Here is a 20,288-nt window from a genome sequence, read left to right as displayed (position 1 = left end):
CATTCACAACAGGCTGTGCTGATGGGAAGAAGTGTCAAGGAAGGCGTGCACACTGGCATGATTGACAACGCTAAGACCCACCTCCTGGCTTTGTTTTATTGTTTCTAGTTGGCGTTGGAAGATTTTTTTCACATGTTTTCTGTCTCTATATAGTGACAGTTTCAGCAAATATTTTAATAAAATATTTCTTATGAAAGTTGCATGCTGCAGCTTTAATATTGATGAAAATGTTCCAGTTCTTCTGGCTTATTATTTCACATTTTCCCATGCTATAAGCAAAATAATCTGTGACGGAAACTAATACTTTTTCATCAATATTAAGGAATTATTTACTTTTTAAAAAGGCTCTTTGTCTTGCTGAAAAGTTACAGGTAAGTTAGTTTTGCCTTATTTCAAGTAAAATAATTTAATTACAGTACGACCAAAAGTACTTCAGAGGACTCTGTCAGAGATTTTTGCAGTCGGACACGTTGCTGCCGTTGATCTTTCAACAAACGAGTCACCAGTGACATCACAGCATCCAAGGCATGATGGGTGATCAAGTTCTGCTGAGCTTCAGCCGCTGACCTGCCTGTTGAAAGGTTGCCCTAATGAGGCTGCAGTGCAGAGCATCAAACAATGCTATTTAAATGGAGTCACAGTGCAAAGTTGGCAGCGATGAATTACTGCAGCCACTTTGAAGCTTTTTATAGCTTCACTGTCTTGTCAACACATATAATCATCCAGAACGGTGACGTCTGGGAGCGTGTATCGCTCTGATCGGGTTTTAGGGAAGACGCTGAGAGCATCAACAGATGACTTTAAACTACTTGTGTTATGTAGCATTGAGCTAAGTGATCAAAGCATGGTAAAAGCTTTAGAAATGGATCAGAAGGTCAAGGACTAATGCTAAAGCAGGGTGTCCAAAGCACGGCCCGGGGTCCATTTGTGGCCCTTGAAATGCTGGAATTAATTAAATCTTGCAATAATCCAAGAACAACAACAAAAATGTAGTAAGCAAAAACAGTAAGCACTTTAGGGGGGAAAAGGAGTTGCCCACACCCATTTATGTTAGGCTAAAATATATTCTAACCCCAAAAAATTAGGAAACAGTATTCCTGTCTTAATAACACAGTTCATGTCAATAAAATCATGAATATTTAGTTTAGTAAACTAAATATGTATAATTTAGTTTATCACGAATAAAATAAACTAAATCAAATAAATATCAATGTAATAGTGTCGATTATATTGCGACATGTTACTTTCGCAACCCTAATAATATAATAAATCATGTGTGAACCTTTTCATAAATCACTGTTTTATTTTTTGTGCCCTTTTCACTAATTTCTTGTGAAGAAGGCACAAAAAATTAATTTGCAAATTTTAAGAAAATGTATGTTTCATGTTGATGATTTTGACATCCCGGACTTATCAAGCATTTTCTTTGCTCCCGTTCGGTTTTATAGACGTAAAAACAAACTTACTATGTTTTTTACAAACACTGGAAAATCTTTAAACCACCCAGAATTTATTTATGCCTATTTAAGGAGCAAAACTTGATCTTGATCAGCAGCTCTACTTTCTTTCTGATTTATTTTTTTTTCTCAATTTGGTTAGGTCAGAGTGTTTTAACAAACAAAAAACCCTTTGTACTAGTCCAATACTTGTTTATTTACAAGTTAGCAATGTATTTAATATTTCCCCTAATTCTGGACGATTAAAAGCCCTAATTTCATTAAAATAAATGCTCAAAATGATGGTTTCTTCCTTGAAATTACCTTTGTGGCCGCCCAGTTTGTAGCTAAAAAAATAACCTTGGTGAAGGTTCAGTGACAGCGAGTTTGGACTCCGGAAGCCGCTGATTGACACATCTGTCTGCCCACTCTGGTTCACTGGCTGCGGTTGGCCTGGAGGCATCTGGCTTTAGGCCATTTCTAGATTACAAAAACAACAACGCCACACCGGATATCCGAAGCGCTACGAGCTCATTAAGGCATCCTTAGGTTGGGGCTGGTAAATAACTCCCAGCCCCAACCAGAGAGGTTTCTCTGCAAGGCAGCAACTAAAAATATATCCAGCTTGAGCTTTAATAACATACTTTATGAATAGGAGCAGTTAAAAAAAAAACTATATTTGCTCTTTAGCTAAAAGAAAATGTGCATTTTGTGAATACAAGACATGAAAATGTGACTATGTTTTGTAGCATCTATGCTACATAATACATTTTATTCCCTCCAGGAATGTAAATAACACTGAAGCGTCCGCCTGCGGAACAACCAAACATGGACACCAGCTGTGCTCCTAGAGAGCCTCAGTCCAACTACCACTCTGAGGCGATAAACACAACATAATGATGGCATTCACATCAGTGGGGGAGAAGGAAAACAGGATCCTGACCACTTCCAACTAACAAACTCAAATTAAGACCACTGATGACCTCAGAGGCCAAGTAGGCTAGGAAGCCAAGCTGATTCTCTTTAGGAGATAAAACAATTACTGAAGGGGAAATATGAAAATGAAACCTTTGTTTTGTTGTTTAATACAACTAAAATTTACTCTCTTTTGTCTCTGTGGAGTTGATTAAACCCAGTTTCTCATAAAAGCAGGACCAGAGTTAGACGGATAAAGGCTCCAGGTTTGGATGTTGGTCCCCAATCCAAAAAGCTAATTAAAGTACATTAATAGACAAATGTAATGTAGGAAAATGGTTTGCTATTTAGAGACAAATGTCACGTAAAACTCAGATCTCATAACGTTTAACAGTTATAATTGAAGCTGGTATATTTAAATCATATTGTCAACCTTGAGGCAGTGAGGCATGCTCATTGCAGCTATTGTGATATTGTCATAAACAGAATGTAAACATATATACATTGTTTACATTCTATAAAACTTCTAACACTTGCGATTAGAAGTGTTGTAACAGCAGTGTTTGCATGACTCGGAGGGATATTTTAGTCCCAGCTGTAGGCAGCGCTGGAGGAGTTTAGGAATGTGTGACCACAAGACCTTTTGGCCCCAGCCTGCTTGTCTTCCTTCCCTGTCTGGGTCCGAAGATACGGACCCTGGCGTCCCCGAGCCTCTGCTTCAGGTCCACTGTGTGACAAACCACAGCCGACAGCCACCCACTCGCAAAGAGGAAAATGACAACCTTCGGTAGAGCAGCTGCTCTCTTGGAATGGCTGTAAAAATGGACAGATTTCATTTTTACCCCACTTCAGAAGGAGCAGGGATTGTTTCCGGCCCAAGTGTGGGCGAGTGGGCAGCTGAGGACGTGTCAAGCTCATGTCAATCAGCCGGTAGAGACAATGAGCGCATCGGACCCACACCGCCATCTGCTGGAGAAACTGCGTCAAGACGCTGCAACGATCCATACCCTGACCCCTGTCCAGAGTTCATGTGCGTGACCCCGAGTTAGGGCCACTAGAAATAGAAAAAAAGATAGAAGTCTGCCAAAACAGAACAAAGTGAGGTTGTCTGATTTCTTTTTCTCTGTCTTGTTTGTCCAGGATGGACCCCACCTATCGCCTAATGACCGTAAAAAACCCTCAGGGACCCTGCATCCACAGGTAGAGACGGATTCTTCAGTATTATTAAAATTGATGTCTAATATGTCCAAATTTGGTAGAAAATGCACAGGCTTATAATAAAATATCCTTAATTTTGTTAGATGACTGTATTTAAACTGTTTAAAGACACGTGACTATATTTTAAGTAAATTATGTTATTTTTTTAACTTTGGTTCCCCACACACTTCCACATGTGAGCTTGTGCAAACTTATGTTTGGCAGCATGGTACTGGAAGTGTGGGATGAGTCATTTCTAGGCTTTATTGGCCAGTGTCTCAACACATCCTCATTTTAATTTATTCTAAGTAGTAGGAAACAGCAAAAAGAAGATACTGTTGTATATTGTTTTCATTGAGATCTAAAAATATGATTTTAGTGTTAAGTTAATTTAAATAGATGGATTTATTTTATGATTTTAGCTGAGGAAAAACATCAGTGTGTAGATTTAATAAGATATCTAGATGGTAAGAAAGCGTTAGTGACAAAATGTTTATAACACTGTGCAGTCTTTCATGTTAGAAAAGCTGGCAGTGCATCTGTATTAAACAACACATTTTGAATAAAAAAATGGATAAGAGAACATTAACAATTGCCTGAAAACACTATATTGTCTTCTGACTAAAGCCATATTACTTATTAGAAGTCATATTATGACAAGAAGTACCATGAAGTACATTAAAAATATGTCCTAATCTGATACAATAAATAATGTTTTAATACCAAAATACAATAAAAATGTGTTACTCATTTATAATTTTACGTGGAATCAGCTAAGAAAATATAAATATAGCTGTATGACGGTGTGTGTTGGTCCAATATTCAGCGGTTATGCAAAGCTATAGGCACAAATTTACCTTTCCAATATGGCGGCGTCCCTTACGTTCAAAACGACTGTTGACGCCAGCACGTACGTCAAACAAAGCAAAGAAGCATATTCGTCACTTAATTAGCTAATAAAAAATATAGTTTTATTTCTTTATTAATATTATTTTGTGTATTGATACAGTTTTGTTTATTTAGAAGAAAAACAAACCGAAAAAAATAAAATCGTTGAAGGTAGAAACGAATCAGCTCGCGTGTTTCGTCATATTGGTCAACAAAACGTCACTTCCGGTGTTATCCGGCGGGCTGGATGAAAGCAGGAAAGACGAGCTACGACATTACTTAACTAAAGCTGAAATTGTTTTTTATTAGAAAGTAAGAGTAAAGTTTTAAGTAGCCTGGGGTTAGCTTCTTCGGACACATTTAGCATTAGCGTACTGTCACTGCAGCTGTTCGTGTTTATAAACCAGCCGTTAATGTTTCAAGAATAAAAACAAAATTTAGCTTCATATTTACTCTGGACATGGACCGACCATCCCGGTGAGTATACGCTTTTATCACTGCCACTTTATCTTTTTATATGCTGATCATTTTAACCGCTGTTGATGATTACGCGTTTGGTGTTAACACAGGAAGACGAAAGTTGTGAACTACTATGAAAACAAAGATTTGGATGATGGTGAGTTAAGTAATGAGCTTTCTACGCTGGTTGGTTTGCTTTAGTAAATAGTTTTTTCGACAACATCCCATCAAACCTGTCTTATTTAAAGAACTGTTTATTAATGTATTTGTTTGTTTCTGAAAATCTTAAAAATATGCAACTATATAAGGTTTTCAATGGGATCTGAGGAAGAAAATATAATGATTTCTTACTAGCTACAATGTAGCTTTACATTGGTGGTAGAAAATGTGTTAGTATATGTTGTTTCTGGTAAAACAAACAAAAAAACTCTTTATTATAAGCTTCCTTATAATAAATATGTCTGTGTTTCCTGCTCTTATACTGGGACAGATGAGGATTTTGCCTGTTCGAAAGCACCGCCCAGCAAAAAGGCCAGAGAGGAAACGAAACACGAACAGAAGAAACCTTCAGTCAGGTCCTCCAGCCCCGAGTCAAACCCAACAACACCTCAGAGCGAGAAGAGCAGGTGGGCGATACAGATCAGGGCAAGAAAATCAGTTTTACAGTCTGCGTCTGTGTGTTATCTTCAGATTTAATGGAGCCAGCTAATCCATCGCAACAAAACCTTACAAAAATGTCCACAATAACCTGTTTGCTCCTGTTGTAAACTGTGATATGTCTAGTTACATGTTGTGAACATAAACTCATTACTTGTTTCCAGAAAACCGCTGGATGAAAAGTTGTATGAAAGAGATCTTGAAGCCGCCATCACGCTTTCTTTACTCAATAACTCAGACGGACTAAACGATTCTCCCACCAGTAAGGATTAGCTGTTGCACGTAACATGTAGCTTTTATGTTTTATGAACTTCTAATTTTGTTTTATTCCTGTTATTTTCCCAGCAAATGTTAAAGTTCAAAGCCCTGTCGATGAAAACACAGATCCAGCTTCTTTGCTTCTGTCCAACTGCAGCGTGGACGGAGCAGTTTTAGGTAAATCTCTCTTTTTTCTTTCTCTCTGTGTCTCTTTTTTTTAACAACATTTTCTTCAGGCCTTGATGAAATCACATCAGAGAAAGCATCACCAGCTGCCAGACAAAGGAAGACCTCAACTAAAGCAGCTGAGGTGCAGAGAAAGAAGGACGAAGATGAAGACTACAAACCCAAACTAACTCCAGGTTATCTGGCTCCCTGCCCGTATTCGTATCAACCTGCTTTTGTTGTCGACTCGAAGCAATAACCGCCGTGCCTTTTCAGATTCAGAGAGCGATGAAGATTTCAGTGAGCCCGAGGAGAGCGAGGATGAGGAGTTTACAGTGAAGAAATCCAGCAAGGCTAAAAGGAAGGAGAAAGTGTCCAAGAAAGACAAACCCAAGCCAAGTCCCGCTCCCAAAAAGAAACAATCAAGGTCTTCACTTTCTAAACCACAGGCTGCAGGTAAGTTGGCTTCAGTTCTACAAGATTTCTGTTAATTTCAGTATTTTTCAGACCTGGAAGGGCCTAGAGAATTAAATTAGAAAGTCCTTTTGCTGTTCGTCGTGTTTTCCAGGTTACATAGGGAAATTCTGTCCACTATAAAAAATATCTACATCAATTCATGTTAAACTTTTCTATTTTATACTACAAACTTACATTGCCTGTGAGCGTTGGAAAGTTGAGTGGGCAATATGGACTATAAATTTAATAGCGATGTGTGGTATTATTATAATAATTATTAAGTTTTTGATTTTTTTAAAAACTGTTTACTTTTTTTTAGGTAACTGTTTGGCTGCAACTGCTTGGTATTCATAGCACCATAAATACAAATATTGTTCTTGAAAAACGATCGTATTTGAAAAACCTATTTGATTTATATCATCAAACTGCACACAGTGACTGCATTTAATCATATTTTCATATTAATTATATTTATTGATGCCCACATGGAACAAATGGTGGAGAAAATGGCAAAAAAAAAAAAATTCTGTCATTTTTTTTTTCGAGACGATAATAGAAATTCTTATAAAAAATTCTTCACAATAAATGATGAACAGAATAAATTCAAACCCTATTTGTGAGTGTAAAGAAAAATGTGCATAAGTCTTTGCTTTAGAGTTACTCCATGTTTCAGGAGTTTCCAGAAGTCCCCCAGCAGCCAAACTGGTTCCCAGTAAGCCAGCTTCATTCAGTGTGAAGCCTGTGAGCTCTGTGAGTCCAGCAGGGGGCAGAATACCGAAGTGGAACCCGCCAGGTAGAACCCGACCGCATTTTCTGCTGCATTTTTCTGTTTCAAGACAGTAAACGTAGTAAAGATGCATTTGTCCTCCAGCTCAGGTCGGTAAAAGTCCGACCTCATCCCAGACGCCGGCTGTGAAGTCTCCCAGTGCCGGGCTGAGACTGGGACTGTCCCGCATGGTCCGGGTCAAACCGCTCCACCCGAGCGTCACCAGTCACTAACAGATAATCTGTCAATGTTTTTAATCCCGTTTGACATCAGTTTCAATTGTGATTCTTTTCAGTTTGAATTAGTTCAGAATGAATCTTTTCTTTCGTTACATTTCCTTATATTCTCTTCTTTTTGTCGTTTTGAAAACATTTTACTCATCTTTATAGTTCTTGTATATACTGTACATAAACAAAAAAAAATAAAGTTTAAAAGCATTTATCTTTTCACGCTGGATCATTTTCAGAGATGCACATTAAATACTTTTAAAAAATTTTAATCTGTTTCAAGTGAGGAAGAGGATTCAAATTTAAAAATACCCAAAGGGAAATTAAATGTTGTAACTTATATTAATTCAAAATTCTTCAAAGTGTTATTAGATAAATGTGCTATAAGAACTTTTACATTCAATTTTCTTTTTTTATTATGAAATGTAGTTGTGCCAGTTTGGTAAATAATAAATAGTTAATAAACAAATAGAAAATAATATAGTAAATATGGAGTAAAACAATTATATATGCTATTGTTGTCAGCATCTGATGGTGAAATAATCTATTGTAGAGAAAACGAACTATTTTAGTCATCACCCATTTATTTATTCAGAAATTTCTTCTTATTTTAATCTTTGTTCTGTTTTTGCCTTTATATTCAATCTACATGAACATCTTTTCAGTCATGAAGAAGGTTGAATATTTATACATATCTTCACCTTGATTCTTGTTTGATTTAAAAAAATATTTGTCATTTCGACATTTCACAGCAGGATGCCTCAGGTCAGAGTGGACGCAAGGAAAACATGGCATGGATCAGAAAAAACTATTTTTTATTTAATTTAACCAAATTATGCATTGAAGCCAAATGAAGCTTTACGTGAATTAAATAACACCTGTTTTTAGTGAATTTATTTAATATATTCACTAAAACAGCAGAAGTAATCTAATATTTGAGTTTCCCTTCACCCCTGCTCCGTGTTTCCCCACAGATTTTGCTGGTGGAGTTAATGGCGGAAACCCTGCAGGTGTGAAGGAAGGAAAACACAAACTGTGTAAAGAGTGAGACTGAAACGAGATAATCTGCCCAGCAGATTAAAGTCTATATTTTCAGATTCACCGATGTGGGTGGAGACAGAGAGAGATTATCCAGCTTGAAAACTTTCTGCCGCTTGTTTGAAGAGCAGAAACGTCCCAACCTCTGCAGCAAGATGAGATCCGGCTGGGTCAAAGGTTTGCTGATGGTCTTCGTTGTGGCTACAGCTCTGGTTTACCTGAGCTCCATACAAACAGAGTTTCACTCCCACTCAGAGAGGCTGCAGAGAGCCCAGCACGACGACTCCATCCGGGGTCAGGGAGTGATCCGCAGGATGGACAGGATGGAAGAGGACATCAGCAGGCTGAGTGAGTACACCTCTCTCAAATTTGAGTTGATTTAAACAACTTTTTAAAAGAGTTTTAGAAAATAAATGTCATTATTCTGGGTTTATTTGAACATCTATGCTAATTCTTAAACAAACCAAGACTTGTCAGCACTCTCACCTCTTCAGATTGTTTCTCTTTTCTTTCTATTCCATGATATGTATGTTTTTTCTGCTCTTAACTAGTTCTGCATACTTTAACAGATTCAGCAGTTCTGCTGCGATATTGTTTGGTAAAGTAACCATTTTCACTGCAAAAACAAAATTTTACAAAGTATTTTTGGTCTAGTTTCTAGTGCAAATATCTCAGTGCACTTGAAATAAAACTGAATTAACTTACAAGTAACTTTGCAGCAGGATATAGACGTTTGTTTTAAGTAAATAATTCATTAATATTGATTTTTAAAACAGGACTAGTTTCACTGGCATATTATTTAACTTATAGCAAAACATTTTTACATATTTTAAGCGAAATAATCTGCTGGTGGAACTAGCATTTAAAAAAATAAAAATTAAGAATTTATTTGCTCAAAACAATCTCCTATGTCTTGCTGAAAAGTTACTTGTAAGATGATTTTGTCTTATTTCAAAGATATTTGCACTAGAAACCCGACCAAAAAGACACATTTTTGTCAAGTTTTAGTGCAAATATCCTAGTACACTTAAAATAAGACAAAACCAACTTATAAGTAACTTTTCAGCAGGATATAGATACATATTTTAATAAAATAATTCTTTAATATTGATTTTTTAAAAACAGTGTTTTAAGTGAAATAATCTGCCAGTGGAAGTTGCACGATTTAAAATCAATATTAACGCCTTATTTACTCAAAACAAGGTCCTGTGTCTCGCTGAAAAGTTATTTGTAAATTAGTTTCTATCTTACTTCAAGTATACTAACCGATTTGCACAATTTTTAAGATATTTGAACTTTTATGCAAATTTTGACTCCATTTAAAATGGTCAGAATTCCACAAAATTCAACAAAATCTTTGTGCTCGTTCACAGCAAACTGCTACAACGTACTTTTAGGTAGAAACTCAATTCAACTTATTTGAGTTTCAAGCCATTAAGCTATTTTCAAATGATTTAGCTTTTTGATATCTGTTATGACTTTTCTAAAGTTGCTTTTTTAAGTTTTATGCAAATCTTGGTCTGTTTTCAGTTTTATAATGTAATCCAATGTTGAAATTCTTAAAATGCCACAGTGTGGACTGTAGTTAATACCTAAATAAATTCCTACAGGACTTAAAGTCAACATCATTTGTAACATATGGATATATTATCGCAATTTCAGTTGCTTGAATGTTGATTTTATTCAGCCGCCCCACCCTGAGCCGCTGCTGTTTGCGGCTCAGGGTGGGGCAAGTAAAACAAACTAAAGTTGCTTTTGTCCACAGTGAACCTGATGAAAAAGTTTGAAAAGAAGGAGCAGGAGGAAGAGAAAGGAGTCAAAGTGAAGGAGAAGAAGCTGGTGAGGAAGTTGTACCCCAACTCCCGTCTGTTCAGCAAGTGGGGGGACGATCTGTCGGAGGAGGAGCAGAAGGAGGCCGAGGGTTTGTTCCAGCAATACGGATACAACGGCTTCCTGAGTGACCGGCTGCCGCTCAACCGGGACATTCCTGACACCAGACCCCCAAGGTGAGCTCCTCTTCCTCCTCCTTTAGGATCTGGGGAAAGCTGGCACACCTTTTCCACACACACAGGTGTCATTACAGGGATCCTTCCAACTCTGAAAAGTCAATTTGCCTTAAGCAGCCAAGATTCCTATTTGATTTGGAACAGGTCTAGACGTTATTGACATTATTCCTGCTTGTTGTTCTGAAAATGCACAACAGGGATCTATGGCTTAGCCTGGATTCTCTTAAAGTTTATTTGGGGATTTTCCTGGTAGATTAAAGGTCAATAATGATAATAATATTGAGCTAACAGATAATTGTTGCACTAAGAACGATTTTAAATGCTGCATAAATACATTAGTTTTAAAAAATTGGAATGTTTGTCCAACTTTTAGCATTACACAAGTGTTAGAGCTGACTAAGCTTGGCTTTTTTTTCTGTTAAATTAGGATTATCTTTGTTTTAAACATTTAAATACAAAACTAACTAAACCAAAACCCAGATGATGAAATCTAATGTTTTGTAAGTTTTTGATAAATAATTCACAGTAATTAAGTTACTGTATTTTAAGGAAACAGCTAAAATATTCTGCTTTCTTATTTGACATCATGGAAAAGTAAAATAATAAAAAATCAACTGGAATATATAGAAACAGACTTTTGAACATCGGTTCAAAGCGCATTGTTAGACAGTTTTCTACAAATATTTCTTATATCATGTGAGCAATTTGCAGAGAAATGCATTATTTCTATTGTTTTACGATTATATTCAAAATAGCAGCTAAAGTACGACTGTATTGATTGAGGGCTGGCTGCAGCGCCCCCTATGGGTGCTGCAATGGTTATTCTGAATAGATCTTGTTTTATACATCCTAAAGCTAATCCTTCTAGATTTAATAATAATAAAAAACTAATGTAATTCCACCACCAGATGCTATACTTTTTGAACGCAAGATGGCAAATATCAACGGTGTGTTTCGATGGCAGATGCTAGACGCCATAAGTTTGAAAACGGATGTTAAATCTATAATTAGAGGCAAGGTTACCCTGTAAATCTCTGGAATTAAATAAGATTTGTTTATAAAATATGCTTCATTCGAACTACGTGGAAACCCAAACCAAGTTCCGCTGCAATGAGGCGGTTTATCCGGTTTCTCCTGACAGACAGGGCTGTTTATGTCACACGCCTGGTAATGCTAAGTGCTAACTTTATGAAGCAGGAGAGCAATTTAGTAAGTTTTCTACGCACACGGTGAACTTGAACTGCATTAAAATATGTTGCAACTACATTTCATACAATCAAGCTTATTAGTTTATTTAGTAATGAGCTTTAACAGGAGGAGGAACAAAGCATTGTTTACATCTGAAACAATGTGATCAATGTGAAATATAAGAATTTTATAGTTTGACTAAACCATTGGTGATTTAGGTTTCAAGTCATTATACACAAGCAATTAATTAAATAAAATATATTAAACTGAGATCTGGCTTTAGATTAGAGAATGTAGATTTATTGATCGTTTTTATAGGTTAATCACATAAAACTGAGAGCTTATTTCATCTTTGTAATCTAACACATGATCCTACAATGGAGTAAATAGAGAAACAAAATTAGAACAATAGGTTCCAAATGTGTTTTGTGTTCACGGACTGACAAAATAAGATTCATCTCTGATGTTTCTCTGGTTTTCACAGAAAGTTGTTTGAATCACCAATAAATTTCTGAAGGTTTCGGTTAGTAGGAGTAGAACAGAACGATCTCGATGAAGGACAGAAGGTGAAAAGGTCTCATCAAGGATTCTTCTTCTCAGATGATGGCGAAAGAGACCTTTCAATGTAAATGATATATCACATAAAGCTAGAATAAGCTTTAAAAGCAATTTATCTTTTATTTTTTGTCAATAACCTCATATTTGTCTTTCATGAATACTATGAATCATCTTACAGTTACTTCAATTATGGTTACAGATGTGCAGAGAAACAGTATCCAGAGAATCTGCCCTCCCTCAGTGTGATCTTGATCTATCTGGATGAAGCCCTTTCTGTCATCAAGAGAGCCATCCGCAGCATCATCGACAAGACGCCTGCCCGGCTGCTGCGAGAAATCATACTGGTGGACGATCACAGCTCCAACGGTTTGTTTGGTGTCCTATCAGCTGTGGGATTAGTTTGACGACTGAAAATTTGTATTTTTCATTTGAGGTTTATCTGAAAGTTCTGCTGGAAATAATGTGGGAACCTTTATTTTAGAGATTCAGGGTCTCTGTGATCTTGGTTGTTGTTTTCAGCTCTGTGAATTTATATCCTATTAAGGCACCTGGAGTACAGTGAAGAAATTTGCGACCCTGGCTTGGACAGTGTTGTTCTAAATTACTCCAGATCCTACTGTGCTCCATTGTTACATGGCGTCCCACTGGGCTTAGTACTCGAGCCATTGGTATTTTCTTTGCATCTGCTACTACTCGGTTCAACTCAGAGCCTGAATTTTTTTTCTGTTGCTCTGCAAAGTCTTATGTGCCTTAAAAACAGCAGGATGAATAATTCATAGGAGCATTAGGCATTTGTTTAGAGCTAAAACCTTGGATTGCTCTGTGATTTTCATTGAAAAGCAACTTCTGAATCACATTTTTTAAAGACAAATGCTGTGAAAACTGTTATGTTTTTTACAAATGCTTTGTAATACTTTTGTACACTCAAGAAAAATGCATTAGAATGCAAATCATGTTGGGGCGTGGTGGCGTAGCGGTTAGCGCGACCCACGTTTTCAGGCCTTGAGTCCTCGACGCGGCCGTCGCGGGTTCGATTCCCGGACCCGGCGACATTTCCTGCGTGTCTTCCCCACTCTTCTTCCCCCTTTCCTGTCAGCCTACTTTCATATAAGGGACACTAGAGCCCACAAAAGACCCCTGGAGGGGAGGGGTAAAAAAAACCTGTTTAAAAATGCAACTCATGTTTAGCGTGAATTAACGATGCAAAGAATTAATCAACTTGCGCTAAACTGTTGATTAATGGTTTATTTGATTAAAATTCTAATCGATTAACTAACATCGTCCCTTAGATCAGTGGTCCCCAACCTTTTTATTGGTTGATTTTGAGGGCTACTGCGAGTTAATGCAATTCATGGAGTGAAGTTTTAGCATTCATTCAAGAGCAACTACAGACAGGACTTCTGTATGAAAGTCTCTCTGTTTATGGGAATTAAGTGTTTCACATATTTTATTTTTCTCTAAAGGTTCCTGGCTTAAACTGGACCTATAGATGCTTTTGTCTTTTTTTGGACGTCTTCATCCTTATTTCCCCTAAATGTGAGAAGATCAAATCTCCTCCTCAGAAGATTTTTGTTTTTATTTTGCTGCAGAGGATTTATTGGACAAGCTGGACTTGTACGTTAGCTCCATCCATGAGGAGCGGCCCGGTCTGGTGAAGAAGATTCGGCACTCTGAGCAACTCGGCCTGACCCAGGCCAGACTGTCCGGGTGGAAAGCTGCAGTGGGAGATGTGGTGGCCATCTTGGATGCACACATAGAGGTCCATGTTCAGTGGTTGGTTGAAGGACTTTGCATCCTGAGGTTTTCCATCTTATGTTAATGTTATAGTAAAATAGCTTTCTGTTTCTGCAGGGCAGAACCCCTGCTGGCTCGGATTAAAGAGGACCGCACCGTGATACTGACACCAGTTTTTGATAAAGTCAACTTTGACGACCTGACAGTGATTCCTTATAGGACCAACGGTGATGGCTTTGACTGGGCCCTGTGGTGCCTGTATGAGGGACTCAGACCCGAATGGTACGCCTTGAAGGACGAATCCCAACCTGCCAAGTAAGAGTCACGTCATTCGTATTTGTTAGAAAGCCCACACCGTTTGTGCTTAGTTTATAGTTTATAGGCCTTGTGTCAAACTCGAGGCCTGGGGGCCAAATCTGGCCCACCGTGGCTTTTTATGTGGCCCTCTAGATTCCAGATTACATCAATAAGTCCCTCTAGTTTTTCACAAATCTGCAAAATTGGTCAAAAACATCAAGTTTAAGTCACCGATACAGCAAATATTTACTTTAATAAAAAGTAAGAATTCCTTACAAATACTTCTAATTTAGCACCAAAACATTTGTGATTTTGACTGCCCCCCCTCCCCCCCACAAAAACAGTCAAAATCCAGGATGGACAAGATGTTCCAAATTATTTAATTTTAAGAAATGCTTATTGAATGTTGAGAAAACAGCTATTTATTGATATTTCAACAGTTTAATGGGGTTTATCAATACATTCTGGCACAACTTTAATAACATTCAGATTTTTTATACGACCCGAACTGAAACCAAGTTCACATCTGGTTGATAGTGTTACGTTTTCACTGTTTTATCATTGTTTGTTTCCAATTTCTCCTGTTCTTTATTTGAACCCCACATATCTTCCCGCTCTAAACCAGAATCATTGGACAACTAAAACCTCTTCTTTTTAATATTTACAAGTATCTCTTTTTGTGCCTCGTCTTCATTTTGCAAAAATCAAAATGTCATGGATCGGTTTACATCGATTTTGGTTACAGTTACAGCAGTGACTTAATGTTGACCCTCATTCGTGGCTAAACAGATTTGTTTTAGAGGTTACTTTTTTGGCATGTTCATAACTTTCTATAATCAGATTATAATGAAATTTTCACACTTGGTCCTGATTGCTTCACTTTCAGCATTGGTTCCTTTTTCACAGCATGTTGGACAACCAGCTCAGTGTTTGGCTTAATTGCTGTAAAATGTTGTTGTTGCTATGTACCAGTTTGTGTTCTGGTGAAGGAGAGCGTCCATGACGGGAAACAAGCAGGTTAAAGAAAAGCACACAAAGCACTATTGACAGAAAGCCTGCTGCAGGACATTTTGTGCAGGGAATATTTATCCTTTAAAGTCTTAAATCAGCTTGGTGATATTAGTTAAATGTGACCTCACAGGGTATAAAAAGATGTTCAAACTGGTAGTGTTGTCAAAACTACCGTCAAAGTCATGTTTTAAAGAAGAGAAAAGGTGCCTCGTCAGCTGATGGTAGTAATTTTACTTTCTAAAAAAATGATTTGGGACATTATTTCAGGAAAGTGACAATATCTGTTTTAGAAAACTAAACCTGAAGGTAACATATAAACATAATTTAAACTGACCCCAGAATAGATCCCTGAAGACATATTGTATATTGATTCATCAGCCACTTTCAGTCAGTATTTGATCTGTTTTCTGGTCCCACCAGGAGCCCGTCCATCATGGGAATACTGGTTGCAGATCGGAAGTTTTTTGGAGAAATCGGAAGCCTTGATGGAGGGATGAAGATATACGGAGGAGAAAACGTGGAGCTCGGCATCCGGGTCAGATTTAAAATGAGCCCAGAACCAAAAAGAAACACAATTAAATGGTTTTGACTTTATATGTTACATGTGCTGATTTTATGATTGCACGTATGATTTTATTACATATAATGACAATACATTATCATTGTATTCTATTTATTTATCTAGCTCAGTAATTTGTCCCTGCCACATTAAAATTGATATATGGAATCATCATAAATTTAGATGGTAAACAAATATAATTAGATTTGTACTTTGGAATGATATGGAAGAAATATCTATATATTTTTACCTTAGTAAAAAAAAAAATTCACTTTAATCTCTAATTTTACATTTACAATTTAGCTGATTTTATATTCATTTTAGTGATTTCAATATTTGTTTCTAATTTATTAATTTTACCACAAAATGAAAAACTGGATGACAGTTAAATAGCAGTAATGTTGTGCAAATATGAGGGATCAAAAAAGTAATAAAAAAAATTGAATACATAAAATTTCTGCTTTTTCACATTATTTTAAATGTATAAGTTAAGTAAATATTTTTATGTTGTTGTTTTAAATATTAAATAAGAATAATTTGATCAAATAAAATATCCAGAGTAGGGTTATTAACCTCTCCCATTAAATAATGAATTATTTACTCACCTTCTTTATTACTTATACTGTCTTAAGTCCAATAAACATGTCAAAATGATTCTTATATCTTTATTTAGGATGAGTGACTGAATGTTTCGTCTTGCTTTGTTTTATTTATATCTTATGAGATGAATTCAGTCATCTGCCCCCTAGTGGTGGTTTCTGTAACCAAACAACTGTCCTGCTTATTAGTGAAGAATTATTCATATTAAAAGTGTGTTTTAGGCTCTTGTCTTGCCTTCCTTTGACTGTTTTAAAGCGAGTTTGTGTTTTGGCAGGTGTGGCTGTGTGGAGGCAGCATTGAGGTCATTCCCTGTTCGAAGATCGCTCACATCGAACGCTTCAGTAAGCCCTACGCCCCGGACCTGAGCCCCGTGATGAGGCGCAACGCCCTGAGGGTGGCAGAGGTCTGGATGGACGACTACAAATATAACGTGGAAGTGGCCTGGAACCTCCCCGTTGGGGTCAGACGAGACGCCACATTATTACTAACATGAGTCCAATCTTTAGTCATTAAAAATAATCTGATTAGGGTTTGGGAAAGGCCACAAACGCGGTTAATGATCCAGGAAACAACCTCATGTGATCTTATTGAATGTGTTTTCCAACAGAATCATGGAATTGACATCGGGGATGTTTCAGAGAGGAAGAAGCTGAGGGAGAGGCTGAAGTGTAAGCCCTTCCAGTGGTACCTGGATAATGTTTACCCCATGCTGGAACCGCTGCAGGACCTGCTGAGCTACGGAGCTGTGAGTTAAAAACTAGCCACCAATGCTGGGCTTTTAAATCCTCACACAGGGTCTCAATATGCCAATTAGCTACTGCTAAGTTATAATGGCAGCTAAAGGAAACCGTGGGAGTGAGATATTTTTTAGATTGGGCTCTGTGGAGTAGTTATCAGCAGACAGTATTTTACCTGAATAAAATGCCTCTGGTTGGGAAAACAGTGATGCACAATCAGAATAAGTGGATTTATTACAACAGCTGCTGTGTGTAATGAAAATGAAAACCACACTTTCCTTCCATCTCACAATTATTCTCTACTTTAATGGTCTAAGATATTTTTTAATGCCACCTTGAATGAAATACAAGACAGAAAAAATAGAAATATAGGAGATCGGTTACAACCAAGCTCAGCAGAAACTGTAAAACTTTCTCCGGTCTACTTGTGGCTTTTTGAGTTTTTTTACTCTGTTAGTGTATCATTATAGATAGAAAAGAAGTTGAACATTTTTGACTTAAAACTTTGAAATTAATCTCAAAATTAATGAGGTTTTTTTTTGTGAAAATTTACTGGCAATAAATTTGAACTTAACCATGATAGATGCAAAAAAAGGCTAGATAATGTACTGGTTACTGGTGGCCTCCACAGAACTACATGGTGACATGAAACATTTTATTCATGTTTGGTTTTCTTTGTGCAGCTGATTAATGCCCTCCGGCCTGATCTGTGTGTGGATCAGGGTCCAGTTCCTGGCTCCACACCCATCCTCTATGGATGCCACTTCTTCTCCCCTCAGGTAACGATCAGCAGCTCACAACATTCAGACTTTTGCTTCTTGCTTGATTTTGTTTTTCTGTCTCTCAGCACTGTTATTACCTCACTGATGGAAAACTTTACATTGGTGGGATCAAATCACACAAATACAGTAGCAACAACTGTCTGGTGGATCCTGATGCAGGAGCTTTACCAGGACTGTATCAGTGCAATCTCGCGGAACAGAAGAAACTCCACATGTTGTGGGACTTCAAACAGGTACAAACAATTATTTCAATCTAAGCAACACAGAAAGTGGTTTTCCTGGAGGGAAGTTAAAAATGAAACCATTTTTATTCACAGGGAGGACAGATCCAGAACAGAGACACTAAGAGATGTCTAGAAGTAGCGATGGGAGACATGGGCTTCAGACTGGTTGTCCAGCAGTGCAGCGGTCAGAGATGGAAGATACAACATATGATTATTGCACACAAACAGCACATTAATGCAGAGAAACCGGTACTGTGACCTGCAAGGCTGGTGCTCCATTAGACCAGGCAACATCCTGGGCTTTTTTTTAAAATATTATAGTTCAAGTCAAACAGGATCAGTTATAATTGGACAGTCACGAATTATCAGAGATGAAGGCGTCCCATTTGTTTTGCCACATGGCGAAAGCTCTGTCTTTAAAATGAGCTGGCAGCGAGCTGTACCTGCAAACAGAGATGACTTTAAAACTGAGGACAGATGTAAAAACTTATCTTCATATGCTGCTGTACATCTAGAGTCTTTAGGTTGGAAACGACATGATTAGAAGTTGTAGTCAGGAGAATCAGTCACTATGTTCCAGTGTGTTAGAAAGATGAAATCACCTGTTTTGTTTGGTGGTGGTTAACTAACTTTAGTCTTCTCTTGTCACTGATGTGAAGGAATAGATGATTTTATGTGTTTGATGATCCCAGCAGCTACATAAGCACAGAAAATCCTCTGTTCCTTCACATTAATGATGAGACGACTGAAAGAAGCTAATGAACACCAAACAAAGCAGATGAGTTCATCTTTCTAACACGTACTCTGCAGCAATTCAAACATTGGCTGAACACAGTGACAGAAATAGATTATCTGAGTTCTTTTCTATGAACCCAAATATGTATTTGCATTTATTAATGTGCATTCTTTGTAAATTTATCTTCAAATTGTAAAAATAAAAAGTGAAAAAAAAACATGTGATTCATTCAAATTACATCTATTATGAACGACTTTAAAAAATTCCCATTAGCTTCATGATGAGCATCATGAGCTGACCTGATGGAGTTGGCGGCCAGCTCTTTCAGCGTGCCCAGATTCGCCTTCAGACCTCCGATTCCTACAAAGGCTTCGTAAAAGTCGTAGGAGAGTCCAGTTGAGCCGAAGAGAGCGGGATCATCTGAGCTGATCACCAGAGGGTGACCCTCGGACATCAGAACGGCTGCAGGGTGGTTCCTCAGATCCGACACCAGCTTCAGCACCTGCACAGGAGTCACAAACCCAGATGCTTTAACCATAAAAACAAACATGTCGTCCTTCTCATCCAGCAGCTCTTACAGAATACCTGGTTAGAGATTGGGCAGAGCTCCACAGCTACGTTCCTCTTCCTGGAAAGCTCTTTGGCAAGAGGATGGTGTGCCAGAGCATAGCCGTGCCCGATACGAGAGGTATTGAAGAGAAGAGCATCTAGAATGTTCTGATCTACGTCTGTGCCTTCATCATCTGCGGACGTGGAAAGAATTTTTACATATATTAGAGGTGGTGATCTAATATTTTTGTAAACTTTGAAAAGGACAAAACTAACTTACAGGTAAGTTTTCAGCAAGAGGATATTTCTTAAGTAAAAAAAAAAAATTTTAGTAACACTGGAAGATTATTTAACTTACGAGGCATTCCAGCATGACGTCGAAAACGAGGAAAAATAACACGTACTATACTATGTTGTATGTATGATTTTTCCTGACTGTAGACGTAGTAGTATACTATCTTATTTTTGACATCATAGTATAATATGTCTTTAAGTTGTTTTACATAGTATGTGTCACTTGGCCACATTTTCGACGTCATAGTATAGCAGGTCGTTTTTTGGACATTTCGACGTCAAATGTCGAAATGTCATTTCGACATTTGACGTCGAAATGACATTTCGTCAAATGTCATTTGACGAAATGACATTTCGTCGTCATATGACATTTCGACGTCATAGTATAGCATGTCGTTTTTTTGGACGTTTTCGACGTCATAGTATAGCATGTCGTTTTTTTGGACATTTCGACGTCATAGTATAGCATGTCGTTTTTTTGGACGTTTCGACGTCATAGTATAGCATGTCGTTTTTTTGGACGTTTTCGACGTCATAGTATAGCATGTCGT

At 37.4% G+C, this 20,288-nt stretch overlaps 3 protein-coding genes across 4 annotated transcripts; 2 read left to right on the top strand and 1 right to left on the bottom strand.

Moving 5' to 3' along the window:
• The first annotated feature begins 3,054 nt into the window (after positions 1 to 3,054).
• On the top strand, positions 3,055 to 18,437 carry LOC102230828 (probable polypeptide N-acetylgalactosaminyltransferase 8). Of its 2 annotated transcripts, XM_023350658.1 has the most exons (14): positions 3,056 to 3,381; positions 3,492 to 3,551; positions 8,521 to 8,639; positions 8,718 to 8,810; positions 10,228 to 10,468; positions 12,414 to 12,580; positions 13,804 to 13,987; positions 14,066 to 14,263; positions 15,677 to 15,791; positions 16,690 to 16,875; positions 17,023 to 17,160; positions 17,836 to 17,931; positions 18,000 to 18,167; positions 18,252 to 18,437. In XM_023350658.1, exons 1-14 carry the CDS (start codon positions 3,161 to 3,163, stop codon positions 18,414 to 18,416), a joined length of 2,151 nt encoding a protein of 716 aa, XP_023206426.1. In that variant the 5' UTR covers positions 3,056 to 3,160; the 3' UTR covers positions 18,417 to 18,437. The 2 variants fall into 2 exon arrangements, with proteins under 2 accessions (XP_023206425.1, XP_023206426.1); XM_023350657.1 differs by having other exon boundaries at positions 3,055 to 3,381; positions 8,521 to 8,810.
• Positions 4,634 to 7,829, top strand: rad51ap1 (RAD51 associated protein 1). The gene is made up of 9 exons (XM_005806902.3): positions 4,634 to 4,913; positions 5,006 to 5,052; positions 5,386 to 5,521; positions 5,717 to 5,814; positions 5,898 to 5,987; positions 6,047 to 6,172; positions 6,252 to 6,431; positions 7,105 to 7,224; positions 7,303 to 7,829. Exons 1-9 carry the CDS (start codon positions 4,897 to 4,899, stop codon positions 7,428 to 7,430), a joined length of 942 nt encoding a protein of 313 aa, XP_005806959.1. The 5' UTR covers positions 4,634 to 4,896; the 3' UTR covers positions 7,431 to 7,829.
• Positions 18,438 to 18,492: 55 nt separating the features above from the next.
• LOC102230565 (adenosine deaminase 2-A-like) lies at positions 18,493 to 19,808 on the bottom strand. The gene is made up of 4 exons (XM_005806900.2): positions 19,802 to 19,808; positions 19,480 to 19,637; positions 19,194 to 19,396; positions 18,493 to 18,601 (listed from the first exon to the last, which is right to left on the bottom strand). The coding sequence occupies exons 1-4, from the start codon at positions 19,806 to 19,808 to the stop codon at positions 18,514 to 18,516; spliced, it is 456 nt and encodes a 151-aa protein (XP_005806957.2). The 3' UTR covers positions 18,493 to 18,513.
• Between the last annotated feature and the right edge of the window lie 480 nt (positions 19,809 to 20,288).

The sequence above is a fragment of the Xiphophorus maculatus genome, chromosome 17 (assembly GCF_002775205.1).
Source record: "Xiphophorus maculatus strain JP 163 A chromosome 17, X_maculatus-5.0-male, whole genome shotgun sequence".
Taxonomy (NCBI): domain Eukaryota; kingdom Metazoa; phylum Chordata; class Actinopteri; order Cyprinodontiformes; family Poeciliidae; genus Xiphophorus; species Xiphophorus maculatus.
This window is presented reverse-complemented; position numbering and strand designations above follow the sequence as displayed.